The sequence below is a fragment of the Ovis canadensis genome, chromosome 2 (genome assembly GCF_042477335.2).
Source record: "Ovis canadensis isolate MfBH-ARS-UI-01 breed Bighorn chromosome 2, ARS-UI_OviCan_v2, whole genome shotgun sequence".
Lineage (NCBI taxonomy): Eukaryota > Metazoa > Chordata > Mammalia > Artiodactyla > Bovidae > Ovis > Ovis canadensis.
The window spans coordinates 216969297-216986350 of record NC_091246.1 but is presented as its reverse complement, the minus strand read 5'-3'; the positions used below and the strand labels follow the sequence as shown (position 1 = coordinate 216986350).

Genomic DNA, 17054 nt, shown 5'->3' with positions numbered 1-17054 from the left:
ACATTATTTTTTAAAAACCTCGCTCATGAAGAGCTATTATTGATTATGGCTTTCATTATTTTGCTGCCAAAATCAGAGGCTGGTATAATTTGGGGGGGTATTGCTTTAGAAATTAAATATTTAAGTTCTTTTCTCCCAACACCTCATACTTTGTAACACATTCACTATTTTCTTTCTTTTCAGTGTAATTTAGGTAGTTAATATTAACTATGTTTTAAATTACTTAACTGGTTGAATTCTATGCCATCTCATGAAGATATCTTTGAATACTTTGATGCCAAATTGGCATTCTTGCTGTGTGCAGAAAAATTGAGAAGATAAAAACTTTTTGTTTTGACATTTTATTAAAAATAGATGAATGTAACATGTGGTGGTGGTGGTTTAGTCGCTAAGTCATGTCCAACTCTTGGGATCCCATGGATTGTAGCCTGCAAGGCTCCTCTGTCCATGGGATTCTACAGGCGAGAATACTGGAGTGGGTTACTATTTCCTTCCCCACAGGATCTTCCCAATCCAGGAATCGAACCCAGGTCTCCTGCATTGCAGCCAGATTCTTTACCAACTGAGCTATGAGGGAAGCCCTTTGTTTTGACATTTTATTAAAAATAAATGAATGTAACACATAGATCACATTAAAATTGCATCATCAGAACTGTGGACTACAGCTATATTTCACATGCAAAATAGTAAATTTTCTTAAGTTCAGTCTGATTTGTGATGAGATGTGTGAATATTATTCTGCTCTTCAATCTAAGTACAGCAGGTTGATTTTATCTCCTCCTAGTTTAAGAGAAGTTAGCAACATACCAAAGGTCAGATCACTGGTCAGAGGCAGAGCTAGGACTGACTCCAGATCTCTGAACCTTGGTTCAGTGCCTTTTTCAGGTATGCTACCATCCATTGAGAGGAGGGCATGGCAACCCACTGCAGTATTCTTGCCTAGAGAATCCCATGGACAGAGGAGCCAGGCAGGCTACTCCATGGGATTGCAAAGAGTCAGACATGACTGAAGCAACCTAGCATGCAGGTATGCATTATCCATTGATCCCTTTTATTTTTTTTCCAGCTAGCAGAAATTTCTGAGACAACCTTCTTATAGCTTCTGCTGCTGCTGCTAAGTTGCTTCAGTCGTGTCCGACTCTGTGCGACCCCATAGACGGAAGCCCACCAGGCTCCGCCGTCCCTGGGATTCTCCAGGCAAGAACAGTGGAGTGGGTTGCCATTTCCCTCTCCAATGCATGAAAGTGAAAAGTGAAAGTGAAGTCACTGAGTCATGTCCAACTCTCAGCGACCCCATGGACTGCAGCCTACCAGGCTCCTCCGTCCTACATTATATGTATTCCCAATCTGGAATGAAAATCCATACTTAAAAACTAGTAGGTAAATAAAACAGAAAACTTCTATTATTTATACCCCAATGATTCATCAAAGTACTACTCCAAGTGAGTATTTAATACCTTTACATTATGATCCAATTTGCAAAACTTAAAAAATACACGATTTGGGGGGAACTATCTATTGATCAAGAACTCATCTTTCTCTCTCTAGAGATCATTAACAGAATCACAGGATCTCAGGGCCAGCAACCATTTACAGATTGTCTCCCCTGGTAACATGACACAATAATAGCATAAAACTGTGGTGGTCAGGCACCTGTTTCTGAATGAGCTCCTGTCCTTTCTCTGGATGCATGTGTACAAGGTTCAGCTGTGGAGACACGGATCTCCTGAAAGGGTAAATATCCCGAACGTAGGTCTGTGGTGGGGTTACACAAAGACAAAAACAGAGTTCAAACGACTACACTCTGATTCTCATTTTCTCATTCCCCAAAGGGCAGACAAACATAAATTATGTATTCTAATGGTTTATATTCTTACTATTTCACCCCCGGGCCAAATTCTACAAAATCCCAGAAGTAAACCCCCTCCTCAGGAAAGCTTCAAACTCCCCAAGACAAATACACTTCCCCAATCCCAAGTGCCCTGTCAGGAGCAAGAGAGCCAGAGGCAATTTACTAAAGCACATTCTAGAAGAGGAAGAAAATCACTGTAAAGCACTGTCAGTGGTCTAGAGGCTTCCTTTTGCTCATTAGATCAGGTTTCCATGATCATGCTTAATATAGTGGAACAAGAACAATGTTAACATTCCAAATAGATATATGTCCTTACAATATGGGAACTAAACTTTCACTTAAATGTAATAATCATGAGTGACAAAATACCTTAGTTGACTTATCTTCTTCAATTATTACAACAACCCTAAAGTAGACACCATCATCACCTTCACTTCACAGGCAAGCAAACTGAAGGGTATGAAGGTCAAGTGGCCAGTCCAAACCTATGTTGACAGTAAGACAGTGTGATCCAAGAGCCATACTCCCCACCGTTAAACAGTGACACACCCCTGAGGGAAGCTGCCCTCAGGAAAGGCATAACAGGCTTTTGACACAACTCTCCATGAGCGTCATCACTGCACAGTCTTACCTTATTGTAATGGATAAGGTTCCATCGTTTATCCATGAGAAAGTAATGTGTTGACTGTGATTCTGGGATATTAAAAAATTCCAGACACTCCTAGAATAACAACAACAAATCTTAAAAAAACATTTACTGAGATCATATTATGAGCCAAACAGTAAGATGAAAGACAAAAATGCCATAAAAACAAGGTAATTTATTATAAGGAATATATATGTGTATTTATATCTTACATTGTATATATTATATGTGTGCATATATGCATATATATATTATACACAGATATATATGAATATATACAGGCACATAGCCATCTAAAAAATGATAGCATAAAGACTGTGTATGATCTTGCAAGACAGAGGTAGGGGTTAAGAGGTATATGCTATATTTATTAATATGTAATAAATAAACCACAAGGACATAGTGTGCAACACAGAATGTATTTTACAATAATTATAAATGGAATATAACCTTTAAAAATTGTGAATCACTAGGCTGTACACCTGAAGTTTATATAATATTATACATCAACTATACCTTAATTTTGGAGAAGAAACTGGCAACCCACATCTGTATTCTTGCCTGGAGAATCCCAAGGACAGAGGAGCCTGGCGGGCTAAAGTCCAAGGGGTCGCAAAGAATTGGACATGACTGAGCTACTAACATACATACTATCTGCTCTGTTCTCATGGTGCTAAACGAGGTACAATTATAGTACAGCCTTGAGTGATGAACTGTGGAGACACAGTGGCATCTACTGGCCTCAGTATTGGAAAGAAAGCATGTTTAGTAGCAGCATTAAGAGTATTATGAACTACAATGATTGAGCACTTATCTACTATATTCTACATTCAAGGCTTCCCATGTAGAGAACTTGCGTGTGTGTGTGTGTGTGTGTGTGTGTGTGCGTGTGCGTGTGTGTAGGTATGCTAAGTTTCTTCAGTTGTGTCTGACTCTTTGCAACCCTATGGGCTGTAGCTCACCAGGCTCCTCTGTCCACGGGATTCTCCAGGCAAGAATACTGGAATACTTGTCATGCCCTCCTCCAGGGGATCTTCCCATCCCAGGGAGAAAACTTGTATAACCTGCACTAATATTGAGCACTGCTGAAAAAGAAACTGAGACTAGAGAGAGCCTGCCATTTGATTTATTTAGGGGACACTGGTTGTGGTGAAGCCTGGGTTTGAACTCACTGCCTAGGGAAATTGGTTGTTGAAGTTTGTTTCCCTGGGCCTGAGAGATTCTCTGGGGATGAATGGGTGAGACTTGGAGGAGACCTAACAACCTTTTCTACTGAAATCAGATACATAGGTTTGGCAAGCTGGTTTTCTCAGAGGTCTTTTCTACTTATGTCTGGGCCAACAGTTAGGACTTCAGATAAAAGAGGAATCACTGTACTAGTATACTTATTACTTTTCCTTTAAAACCTTCCAGGCATGAGTAGCTATGGATTGCATTTCCCTTGAGGTACACAATTGCCATAACCATTAAAAATACTTTCTTGATTCACCTAATGTATTCTAAGGTATATGTATATATATATCTTGTGCCTCTCTAATCATTTCTGTCAGTGGCAAGTCAAGACTGTGTATCAGTCAACTCAGTGCCAAAATAAGTGTCTCTGCATGGGTCACCTGATCACCAGAGTCTGTCCCAGTGGTCTTGGTGTACAAACCCAGGGCAGCTCCAGAACAACCACAAGCGATACCAGGATGCTGTAAAGTAGGATTCTCGGCATCTGAAGACAAGTGTTTTGAGCTTTGTAGCTGAGAGGGAGCCTTTGGCTACTTCAGTGAAGAGCTAAAATGTCAGTGAAAAGGGGGAAAATATGCAAGAAAATAGAAGCATGCAAAAGTGGGGCAGATTCTAGAAGATGTAAATAAATGCATATATTTATTTGAAGGTAGAAAAATGCCATTTAATTCTAAACTGGATGATCAGTGAAGTGGCCATAGCCATTGTGCATTAAAAAAAAGTCAATTCTGTTGAAAGTCATCCCTACCTTTAACAGGGCTTCAAACTGAGTATCTTCATGGACTGGCAACTGGGTTGGGATGTCACACTCATTCTGTCCATGAACGACCAAGGTTTTGGTACCTACAGAAGGTAAAAATCATAATAAACTGACTTCTACTATAAAGAAGTTTGAATACAAAGCATGAAATATTGAAATATTATTAAGCTGATGTTTTTCTTGTTATTATGATGACTATTAGTGAGGGTTTAATGTGAGTTGAGGATTCTGCTAGTGAGGGTTTAATGTGAGCCGTGCATTCCACTATCTGTATTCCTTTTATTATAGTCAATATACGCTTTAAATATGTTTCCTTATTATTTAATAAAGATAGCTACTATTTATGGAGTTCCCAATACTTATAAATGGTATTATGTGTATAATCATATTTAAATCTCACAACAACCCTATGACACAAGTGTTATTATTTTCATGTTACAAATGAAGAAACAGAGAACTTATTTTTATAAATAAGAATGTATAAGTAACTTAGTCAAAAACATTTATTTACTGGAAGAGTCAGAATTCAAGCTTTAAACACTGCAACAAATAATATATTCCTAAATTTTAAATAATGGCTGAGAAAATACAGAGAGACTAGCAAAAGCTAAACAAGTACCTAAAACATAGTTTATTGTTTATTTTTTTAAAGACTTTTTGATGTGGACCATTTTTAAAGTCTTTATTGAATTTGTTACAACACCGCTTGAGTTTTACGTTTCAGTTTTCTGGCTGCGAGGCATGTGGGATCTTGGCTCTCTGGCCAGAGATCAAACCCTCACCTCCTGTAATGGAAGGTGAAGTCCCAACCTCTGGACCACCAGGGAAGTTCCATGAAATGTAGTTTAAATTTACTTTTTCTGTATTTTGCTTGGCTGGTGAGACAATATTTCTACTTCATTCCTTAATTATAAACCTTTGTGAACATTATGATAGCCCTTGATTTTCAATGAGCTGATTTGAAGTATATGCCTGACAATATGAGTTTCTTTAATAAAAATGAACACTTTGCTGAATAATCTATAGACACATAAATATACAATTACCATTTACTGAATGCTGACCATATGTCAGACATGACAGCAAGTATTTTACAAACCTAAACTCATTCATTCCTCACAATTGTGAAGTATGAATTAGATCCCCAATTTACCCGTAAAGAAAGCTTTAAAAATTATGTACCTTGTCATAGCTAAAATTAATCACAATTAGAGGCAGTGCTCTGATTTTAACACAGGGCTCTTTGCTGCCCATGTTAAATAAAAACTGTGTTCTTATTTATATATAATTCTGTCTTTCTCTTTATATCAATACATGTATCATCTCACATTTTCTTAGTCATTGCACAAGAATAGAGGCTTGGCAACGTTTATTTTATCTCCAAGAAAGACAAGCTATCCAAAGTGAAAAGGAACTGTATCTAGATTTTATATCATACTGCATGTTCTTTTGTAATTCTCCTTCCTGCTTTTCCCCTTTGCAGTTTTTCATAAAGCCATGTCTCAGTGAGTTCACAAAAGCCTGGGGTCCATGCCACCCAAACAATATTATTCTCCTTGCAGTGCCAAAAATCCATTCAAAAAGGCTCTCAGTTCAGCTGGCCCTCTGCGATAGACTTAAACTCATCTTTCACCTTGGCAGCCCTTCAAGGACTGACTCACGCAGATCTCAGTTCTGATGTCCCCCTTTTCATCTGGCAATTGCTGACTTTTAAAGGGTCTATTGTGTTTCTTCAGATTGCATTCAACAAAAATTCTTTGAGGCACTCAATCCCAGGGTTGGCAAGTTTTCTCATGAATGAAAGAGACACTTGGTCTCTAAAAGGGGTATTCATACTCTTAGAAAAGTTATGTCATCTGAAGGCAGTACCTGGCATTGAAGCAGTCACCAGGAGCTTCACCTCACACTGCTCCTTCTTCATTGTCTGCTTCAGATCCTTGAAGAACAGGCCTTCCACATAACCGACCACCTCCCACAGGAAAGTCAGGGTGGCCGAAATGGCGTCCATCCCCCACTCACAGGGGGTCCGCACAAAGTACATGATTAATCCCACCTGCAACTCAGGACAGGAAGAGGTCACAAAGCCACAATGACTCTAGCATCTTCAGTGGCAGTAAGCAGGAGAAGGTGTGACTGGAAAACTGGCCAGGGCAGGTTGCCATACATTCTTGCATTATCAAAATACCTACTGCTTAAGAGGAAAGCAAAAGATCATTTTTTCCAGCTTTCAAGTCACTTGGTGGCTCAGTACTTGGACCACCCAAAATCACTATGTGGCGTTTGTCCAAACACTATTTTCAGCTTGGATTATGTCTAATGGTCTGACCTAAGAACACTCTGCTTGGCTAAGTCAGTGAACTTAAAAGTTTTTGTTTGTGTCCTCTGGATTAAGTTTTGAAAAACTGTGCCCTTTTGTATATTTTAAAGTTAACCTTTAAAATGCCCATCGTAAATTTATATTGTTACTATGAATAGAGTATATTAAACATTCTGTATGTTGAAAAAAGAGAACTGACTATAATTGCAATGCATACTTCACACATTCCAGCACATTTGATGAAATTAGTTTCAGCTACCTTATTCAGTAATGCACAACAGAATCAGAAGGAAATAATGTAAAAGCCACTGCCCAACAATTTTACACTTTTTTTTTTTCCTGGAAAAATTTGCTAAACCTAGAAAACTTTCCAGTTACATTGAAAGAATCAGGCAGTGGCCAAATCTCATAACTAGTACAAATCTATAGAAGACAGGAAAAGGTGGGAAGTCTTGTGGATTTAAAGGGCCTCAATCAATCAGAAATGAGGCTTCCTTAAATCTAATACGGTACATCAGATTCTTTCCCTGTCTTACACATCTGTCAATGCAGCCTGGTGATACCTGGGAGGGTCAGAGTGGGCCTTTCTGGAGTACAGTGATGACTGAGATGGCAGACATGCTCAAGAAGTATTAGTGCATATCTACAAAATGAGATATTTGGAGATTATTCCCTTAATAATGAGGATTTGGAGATTTATTCCCTTAAAACCATTTGGGCAGCAAACTGCTCCAAAAGTCTTCACATACCCTTAGATGGACTAAGACCCCACCAGACTGAAGATCACTGAATCAAGTTTGGGGCAGTGGGTTTAAAAGTTCCTAATGAAGTCTGGAAGATATAAATCATGTTCCCCAACTCCCTATTACACATATCTATAATCGTTGTTAGAAAAAAGAGAGGTATAATAAGGGTAATGGCTTAAAACATGACTCCACCCTTCACTGTTCTGCCATTCTGAGTACAAAACCCCTTTCCCTAGTCCACCTGAAGCATGCATGTGCTTGGGATTCAGGGAAAGATTGGAGTTTATATAAAACAAGGTTATACAGCAAGTGGCCAATGTGTGCCCAGCCCTTTGCTCTAGTAACTTATCAATGACAGAGTTGGGAGAATTTATGTCTAGTGTTAAGGCTTATTTGGAGTTGAAAGGAGAATATGGCAGAAGGGAACTGAAATGTCCATTTTCTTGTCCCAGGGTAAAAGGATGGAGGGGAGCAAATAAGTGTTTCCCCATCAGTGACTTGGGGAAGGAGCAGGCACCCCAAAGGGGCTTTTGCCTCTAGTGTTTGTTTGTGTCTATGACAAGAATTCACCACAGAGTCTTTTGATACCAATCTGGCTGTAATATAAACTTGGCAGAGCACATACTTAAACTGAAGGAGGCTCTGATATTTTTGGCTGTGCTAATCTACCTTGGATTTTTGAGTAGTGCAGATAGGAGAAGAAGTAGCAGAAAGCTTGGCTGGAGAGATTTTTGGATAGAACTGCCATAGGCTGGTTCACTGAGCAGGATACTCTAGTCAGAGGACTTCCTAATCTAAAGCCATATGGGACAACCAGAACCCAGAGGGGTGGGTAGCACCAGCAGGAGCTGAGAGGGAGTCTCCCAGCAAGCACTGTTGGGAGTAGACATGGTTTGCAAGTTACAGAAGCCACGGGCTTCAGCTTCCACCAGTCAGGCATCCAGCAACCAGCCAGATAGAGAGCTCTGTCTCACAAGGGGAGGAGCTGGAGCAAACACTGGACAGATATAGAATTCTGAACAAAGGTCTTTTTTCTCCCCAACTCCACGTAACATCTAGAGATGAAAGAAGTTAGAAGGGAGGAGAATTCCTAGAGGTTAAGTATTTTTAGACAAGAGAGACCAAATACTACCCAAAGGTACTATTTATATATTTCTATCAGTCTGAACTTAAAATTGGACACTTATTTATATTTTTCTTCTTGTCCACCAGCAGGTGGGCATTCAGAATGAAAACCACCTCAGTCATAAACACAAGAAAGGAATTACAACTTTTGTTTGCACATCAGAGTAGTAGCACTGAGTTAAATTTATCATCCTGCTGCAGATGCATATGGATAACTCTTCTATTTCCCAACTCGCAGAAGACCAGTGATGGTTAGGGAGAAAGAACATTCTCCCAACACTGAAATTCATTTGGCCATCTGTCTGCTTGGATTAAGGTGTAGTTTAAAAGAACAGTCATCAAGCCAACATTCCCCAAACTGCATACTCATTTAGGGTATTAAGAGGAGAATGTGAAGAAACTGGCAAATTCTGGAGGGTTCAGGAAGGAGCTGTGAGGACCATGTAAAGCACAGATAGTTGCTATGGAAAAATACACTCACAAATACTTTGTATCTAGGGCAACATTTTCCTCTGTGTGTGTGTTTTAAACAATGAGATACGAAAAGGGAAAGAATGACTAAAAATGACACATACATTTTTCAACAGAAAACTAAAATTAAGGACTGACATGAGGAAGTTGTATAATGCTAAAGAGAAACGGGAGGAAACAGACATTTATTGAGTCCCCATCACATGCCAGGGATTGTGCCAGGGGGAGTTTTCCCATATAAACAGTGGTGAATTCAGCTGACTATTAGGCAACTTCAGGCACACAGTTAATGAAAATTTATTTGAAAAAATCCCTTAAGACCTTTTTCTCGCATTGTTGCTTCTTACTTAGAAATGAACATTTATAACCTACTGGAGGTGAAACTCACCAAGTAGTTGAATAGGATGTGAGAGGTCTGAGCAGGAAAGTCTCCGATATTCAGGAGCAGTTTGCGCAGCATGTACATTAACTCATCCTGAAAGAGCAACAGAGTCCATGTCTCATTCAGCTGCCATATTGTAGGAAATAATATTAACTTTTTGAAAAGCAAGGTGGGGGAATTTTTCTTACTTTTGCCCACATGTTGATTTCTCTTATGTTCAGCATTTTAATATAGTATTTGTGATGCTTGTTAAATTATTTAAGCCAACTGTAACACCTTCTCCTAGAAGCTAGCATATGAAGTTACTAAGCAATAGTCTGCTGCTGCTGCTGCTAAGTTGCTTCAGTTGTGTCAGCAATAGTCAGACATTTTTTAAAAATAAAAACTAAGACTGACTCTATAGGTCACAGGCAAATCACAGGAAAGCTGTATATTTAGTCAACTCTATTTACTATAGCTTTCAAGTGTGATGAAAATGTGAGGAGGGCCTATCTTAAGAAACTATTAACAAATTAGGTTTATTAAACTTCATAGTTCTGTTTCCTGGGTAGATGTTCATAATTAGCCTTCCTTTCAGAAGCTAAACTTAATTGTCCAGCAAATGGAACAATAATATAGAAATGAAGAAACAATTTATAATTATTGGTGTATTTTGTCATTGCTCAGAAAGCTACTTTTCTTTTCTTTGGCATAATCTCCCTATAGGGTGAACTGGTAAATTAAATTTCTTGATTAAAGGAGAGTTTCAACATACACTAATAATATTACCTGTATCACATACTACCAACCAATCAGAATTCAGTAAATGTACTCAACACTGAAAACATTAAACTGAATTTAATCTTTGTTTAAAAGACTGAGAATCTTTTAGTATCTTATGGTCATTACCAGCAGTGTTCCACACACATATGGAGACATCAGTTGATGGGGAAATTCAAAAGAAAACAGCAAAGTTTAATTTGTTCATTATTATCATTATCCAAAGTACTTCTTGGTTATGTATCAACTGATGTTGCATGAATATCACAATAAAGTTCACTGCTTGTTGTGTAACCATGTTCACACACATAGCTACTATAAACACAGAAGATTTTACTTGTCTATTGCTGATGGTCAGTTTTTCCAGAAAATGTCGAAGAACTGTTGACGGATCTTCAATTAGACAATTCCATAAGACTTGCTGGGCCACAGCACTCACTTTAGAAAAGAAAATAAATTTAACATTCATTTTAAATGGACATAAATCTGTTAGATATAGTGTTCAAGTAATTTCTAAGCTTTAATTGGTTTCTCTAAAATTTTTGCCTCACAGAGTTCTATGAACCCTTTTTCTACTGAAGGTAAGTATTGTTCTTTTTGTTGTTGTTTCTGAACACTTTAGCCTATAAAGAAAAGGTGACAAAAGTGTATAGGATGGTCTTTAAATACTAGCATTGCTTCTCTAAAGATTGTATTTGTGATATACAATGGAATATCATTCAAGCTTAAAAAGAAGGAAATTCTCCCACTTAACAACATTATGGATGGACTTTGAGGGTGTTATGCAAAGTGAAAGACGTCAGACAGAGAACGACAAATGTATGATCTCAATTACATGTGGAATGTAAGAAAAACCCAAACTCATAGATACAGAGAACAGACTGGTTACCAGAGGTGGGGGGTGGGCACTGGGGCTGAGTGAAGGTGGTCAAAGATTATAAACTTTCAGTTCTAAGATAAATAAATCCTAGAAATGTACAGCATGATAATTATATTTAACAGTACTATACTGTATATTTGAAAGCTATTAAGAGAATAGATATTAAAAGTTCTCATCATAAAAAAACATTGTAACTACATGTGGGGATGAATGTTAAGTAAACTTGCTGTGGTATTTGTTTTCCAATATATACATAGATCAAATGTTTATGTTGCATATCTAAAACTAGCACAATGTTATAAGTCAACTATACTTTAATAAACAAGAACACATTTATGAATCTTTGTTTTGGAAATCATCCTACTGTTAACAATGGTAAGTATTTATTAAAGTCCTATTTCATTGTTTGCTGTATGGAGAAACTTCCAATGTAATATTTTGGGTTTTAGAAAATACATTTTTGTTTAGAATAAATGTGAATTAGACCTGACTGTATATTGTTCACATAAATGCTTTCAATAATAACTCCTTCAAAGAGATGACATAGTTGAGCCAGTAATAGTTAAGGTTCCCACTTCTAATGAGGATGGCTTAGGAATAAATAATTATTCCTAATGTGAAAGAAAAAGTGCTACTTCTCTGGGAAAGGTAGTCGGCTAAGACTGCCTGGAAGTGTCCAAGCTAAGAAAGCAGGTGGGTAAAAGTGAGTAGTGGAGAAGAAATAGATGATCTTCAGTTTAAATAGTTTAGTTCAATTTTCTAAACTAGGAATACAAAATTTAGCATGACTTTATTTTTCAGGCTATATTTTAAATAAATTATACCATCTTTTTTGCTTCAGAAGCTAACCATCCAATTAAAACTGAGCTTTATAAATAATATTAACAAGAGATATGCAAAATAAGCTTTAGCTCTCATGTAGCTTCATAAATAATTAAAATAAATGCAGGTTTTTGTTAGGTTGAAATTGGTTGCAAAACTATAACACTATTTTATTCTGATTGCTAAGGAAGGCATTTAATGCTTAAAACATGGAAAATACAGAAAAAGACAAGGAGGAGAATAAGACATGTCTTGTTGTTGTTAAGTCGCTCAGTCATGTCCAACTCTTTGCAACCCCATGGACTACAGCACACCAGGCTTCCCTTCCTTCACCATCTCTCAGAGCTTGCTCAAACTCAAGTCCATTGAGTCAGTGATGCCATCCAACATCTCATCCTCTGTCACCCCCTTCTCCTCCTGCCTTCAATCTTTCCCAGCATCAGGGTCTTTTCTAATTAGTTGACTCTTTGAATCAGGTGGCCAAAGTATTGGAGCTTCAGCATCAGTCCTTCCAGTGAATATTCAGGACTGATTTCCTTTAGGATTGAATTGTTTGATCTCCTTGCAGTCCAAGGGACTCTCAAGAGTCTTATCCAACACTACAGTTCAAAAGCATCAATTCTTTAGCACTCGGCCTTCCTTAAGATCCAATTCTCAACATCCATACATGACTACTGGAAAAACCATAGCTTTGACTAAATGGACTCTTATTGGCAAAGTAATGTCTCTGCTCTAGGTTTGTCATAGCTTCCCTTGCAAGGAGCAAGGGTCTTTTAATTTCATGGCTGCAATCACCATCAGCCATGATTTTGGAGCCCAAGAAAATAAAATCTGTCACTGTTTCCATTGTTTCCCCATCTATTTGCCATGAAGTGGTGGGACCGGGTGCCATAATCTTAGTCTTCTGAATGCTGAGTTTTAAGCCAGCTTTTTCATGCTCCTCTTCAAAACAACTATAAACAGTTCAGAGTATGTTTTTTCATACACATGAAATATATATTTATATGTATCTTTAAATAATATGGTATAGAAAATACTCTTAGGCACTCACATTTTTAATTAGCAATAAATTGAACACTTTTTGTATTAATATTTTTCTAGAATATTATTTCTAATGTGCACAGAATGCTATCATTTAGAAATACCACAATGAACTAATATCCTATTGTCAGATATTAAAATTATTTTCAAATATTTGTTCTTTCTAATATATTCAATGTTCAGTATTTTATATAAACTTTTATTCACCCCTCAATACTGCCTTAGGAAATTGCTAGAGATCAAAATCTGTGTCAAAGGGTGTTCACACTTTTAAGGCTTTTATGATGCACACTGTGACACTGTTTCAAGATGCTTGCACTAGATTTTTACTGCCATCAGTAAGGTGTGAAAATGCTCTTTTCTCTGAATATTTACCAACTATGCATATTTTCTCTTTAAAATAATCCTTGTAATTTTTTATATTAGATCATTGTTGTTTTAAACAACAGTGTTATTTACAGATGTTATTGGCCATTGGATTCTGTGTTTATATTCTTTTTCCATTTCTCTATTGGGGTTTAAAAAAGTCATTATTAAGTTATGAAGGTTTTTTTAAAAAATAATATTAATCTGTTATCTGTCACAAATGTAACTCATCTTTACCCCTCATTTATTATTTCATTCTGTAGCTATTCTCTATAGAGACTACCTCTGAAAAGTCAATCAATTGAGAAAGATGGTATTAATGATTTCAAGCCAATAACTAAGATTTCTAAGGTGGCTAAAAATCACTATTTGGTTCCTATGTGGTCAAATAAGCATTGCTCTGTTCTCTGGGCATAAACAACACTCCTGGACCAAACTACATATTTTAAATGCAATTTCTTGGTCATAAAGTTTATGAGAAGAGAAAGTGGAGGAAGTGATAGTGTTAGTTCAGTATATAGCAAATCTGTAATTATAACATATGCATAAAAGAACTCCATGTGTGGCCAATGGTTCATGTCTTCAAGAGCACCCAACTGTCCTTTGTCAGATGAATACCTCAAGTATTTATCAGATGGTTTTACTAGTCAAAGCCATACCTGCCACTCCATCTTCTCGCACCTCACCATCCTCCATCAGATGGACAATGGGGAGCACAGCTGCACAGATACATGCTGGGAACACAGCCTGTGGGGGCTGAGGCACATGGTGGTTGGGCGTGTGTTCAGTGGTGTGTTCCTCATCTGAAGAGGGAGACATAATCGGGAAGCTTTTCTCAGTACTAGGTACATTCTCAGAACATTCTAACGCAACAACATTTCTCAGTTCAAGGTCTACCTATGGAACATTTTTTTGGTGTGTGTAGACATCTAATTGTCACAGCATCATTTGTTGAAAAGACTGTTCTTTCCCCATTGAAGTTTCATGGTACCCTTTTTTAAACATGAAATTGACATACATGTAATGGTTTACTTCTGGTCCCAACCTATGCCATTGATCTGTATATCAATCCTCAACTCAATACCACACAATCTTGATTACTGCAGCTTTGCAGTAAGTTTTGAAATTAGGAAATGTGAGTTTTCCAACTTTGCTCTTCATTTTCAAGGTTACTGTGTCTTTTCAAGCATGTGGAACGACTGAAGCCTTCATACTTTTTGGTAAGAATATAAAATGACACAGAAACTTTTGAAGTAGCTTGACAGTATTCCCCACAAAAGTTACACATAACTTCTCATAGCATCATAACTCATAATAACTGAGATGTAAGCAATATAAACGTCCAGTAACTGATGAAGTGATCAGCAAAATGTGTTGTATCCATACAATGGAATATTATCTGGTGATAAGAAGGAATGAAGAACTGGTACCTGTGACAAATGGCTCAACCTTGAAAATATTATGCTGAGTGAAAGAATCTGGTCATAAAAGGCCATGTACTGTGTGGTTCCATTCCTATAAAATGTGCTGATCAGGCAAATCCATAGAAATAGAAAGTAGACTGCTTCTTCTTGGGGTTGGAAGAACTGGTGGATGAGTGACTACTAATGGCTATAACGTACCCCTGTTTGGGGATAATGAAAATATTCTGAAATTAAGTAGCAGTGACAGTTGCAAACTCTACAAATATACTGTCAATCAATTGCATTACATCTTTCAAAAGGGTGAATTTTATGGTATGTAAATTATATCTCAGTAAAGGTGCTATAAAAAATACAGGTATCTTTGGGCCCCAGTCCTGTAAGTTGTGGTTAGTTAGCACTGATCATTTTTGAAGTTTTCCAAGGCTGTGCAATAAAGGGTTGAGAACAACTGGTTTCTGTGTAACTTTCTGATGACTTCATAAATCAGTGATGAAATCTGTGTAATCATGAAGCAGTGAGTCCCAGATAGTTCCTCATCATTAGAGAGGCATAGCTTATAAATTATTGGACCTAAAGAGCATCATGTTTCTCCTCTGGAATCAGATTTCATTACAGGAGTGGCATGAGCTTTATTATTTGATTGTTGTTATTCCAGAACAGCATCCTAAAGCATCCCGCTGAGTCTTAGCTGCACACTGAAATCACCTGAGTAGATTTTAAAAAATACTGAGGTGGTGAGTCCACCCTTAGAGATTCTGATTTGATCTTGGGTGTGACCTGGGCATTTAAAAAAAAAAAAAAACTCCCTGGTTGACTGCAATGTGTAGTCAGGGATGAAAACTGTCCAGAATAATGTTTTACTAAACCCTCAGCAATATGATTACATTAATGTAATTAAAATAGAACCAACTTATCAAGGACATTTGTTGGATTAAATCAACAATTTTTTTTTTTAGAATACCACTCAATCTATCTTTTCAAAACTTCAAATTAAGAAGCAAGTTATTTAATGAAAACAGTGTAATGAAGTCATGAAATTGTTTCAAACACATAAGGAATAAAGGACACATTTGTAAGAGTACACACCTTCAGCACTGACGGCTGAACGCACTGACCAGACTGATCCTCGGCGGAAGGAGTAATTCCTGTGAGAAGTGCTGGAGGTGCAGGACGGACTCACAGACAGTCGACGAGATGCCAGATTGGTGACTTCTTCTACTGGCAAAGAAAACAGGAAACGTGAACTTTGGTTTTGTAACAACAAAGTTATCATCACAGCTACACTTGTACGTACATCAGAGTGTATATAGCTCTCAGAACATAAGGCTTAAATGATTTAGAGTGTACTTGCTGCTACTGCTGCTAAGTCGCTTCAGTCGTGTCCGACTCTGTGCGACCCCATAGATGGCAGCCTACCAGGCTCCCCCGTCCCTGGGATTCTCCAGGCAAGAACACTGGAGTGGGTTGCCATGTCCTTCTCCAATGCAGGAAAGTGAAAAGTGAAAGTGAAGTCACTCAGTCGTGTTCGGCTCTTAGCAACCCTATGGACTGCAGCCTACCAGGCTCCTCCATCCATGGGATTTTCCAGGCAAGAGTACTGGAGTGGGGTGCCATTGCCTTCTCCAAGAGTGTACTTAAGAAAGGAAAAACACAGAAAGAAGGACAGAAAATTCCTCCCAAAAATTTCTCAAAAGCAGGGGGAAATCACTGAATTTAGAATAGTTCATAAATTATTTTCTTTACAATTTTTTGTCTTTACTTATTTTCTTCCATTTTTATTGATACACATGCGTGTGTTAGTCACTCAGTCATGCCTGACTGTTTGTGACCCCATGGACTGTAGCCTGCTGGGATCCCCTGCTGGTGGGACTTTCTAGGCAAGAATACTGGAGTGGGTTGCCATTTCCTTCTCCATTATTGATATGTACACACACACACACACACACACACACACACACACACACACATATTTCAGCCATGCAGCATGTGGGATCTTATTTCCCTGACCAGAGATCAAACCCACACCCCTGTGTTGGAAGCACAGAGTCTTAACCACTGGACAGCCCAAAAAGTCCCCATAAATCATTTTCTGACAAACTGCCAGTACTTGTGAAGGTTGAAAGCAGCTAATGGACTGACCCCATTTCTAATGATGAAAGACTGATTGAATATATTTTAGCACACACTCTGGGTTCAGCTATTGCCTGAATCATAGTCACTGCTTGATCCA

The 17054-nt window shown here is 37.9% G+C and overlaps 1 protein-coding gene across 1 annotated transcript in view; it reads right to left on the bottom strand.

Moving 5' to 3' along the window:
- The window catches only part of UNC80 (unc-80 homolog, NALCN channel complex subunit), a 239685-nt gene that overhangs the window by 56083 nt on the left and 166548 nt on the right, over window positions 1-17054 (bottom strand). The window contains exons 36-43 of the mRNA XM_069573767.1: window positions 15911-16042; window positions 14060-14203; window positions 10629-10729; window positions 9539-9625; window positions 6361-6544; window positions 4480-4574; window positions 2484-2573; window positions 1654-1755 (exon numbers count right to left, since the gene is read on the bottom strand). Of these exons, the coding sequence (XP_069429868.1) occupies window positions 1654-1755; window positions 2484-2573; window positions 4480-4574; window positions 6361-6544; window positions 9539-9625; window positions 10629-10729; window positions 14060-14203; window positions 15911-16042 (935 nt within the window). The remainder of the gene's footprint in view (window positions 1-1653; window positions 1756-2483; window positions 2574-4479; window positions 4575-6360; window positions 6545-9538; window positions 9626-10628; window positions 10730-14059; window positions 14204-15910; window positions 16043-17054) is intronic.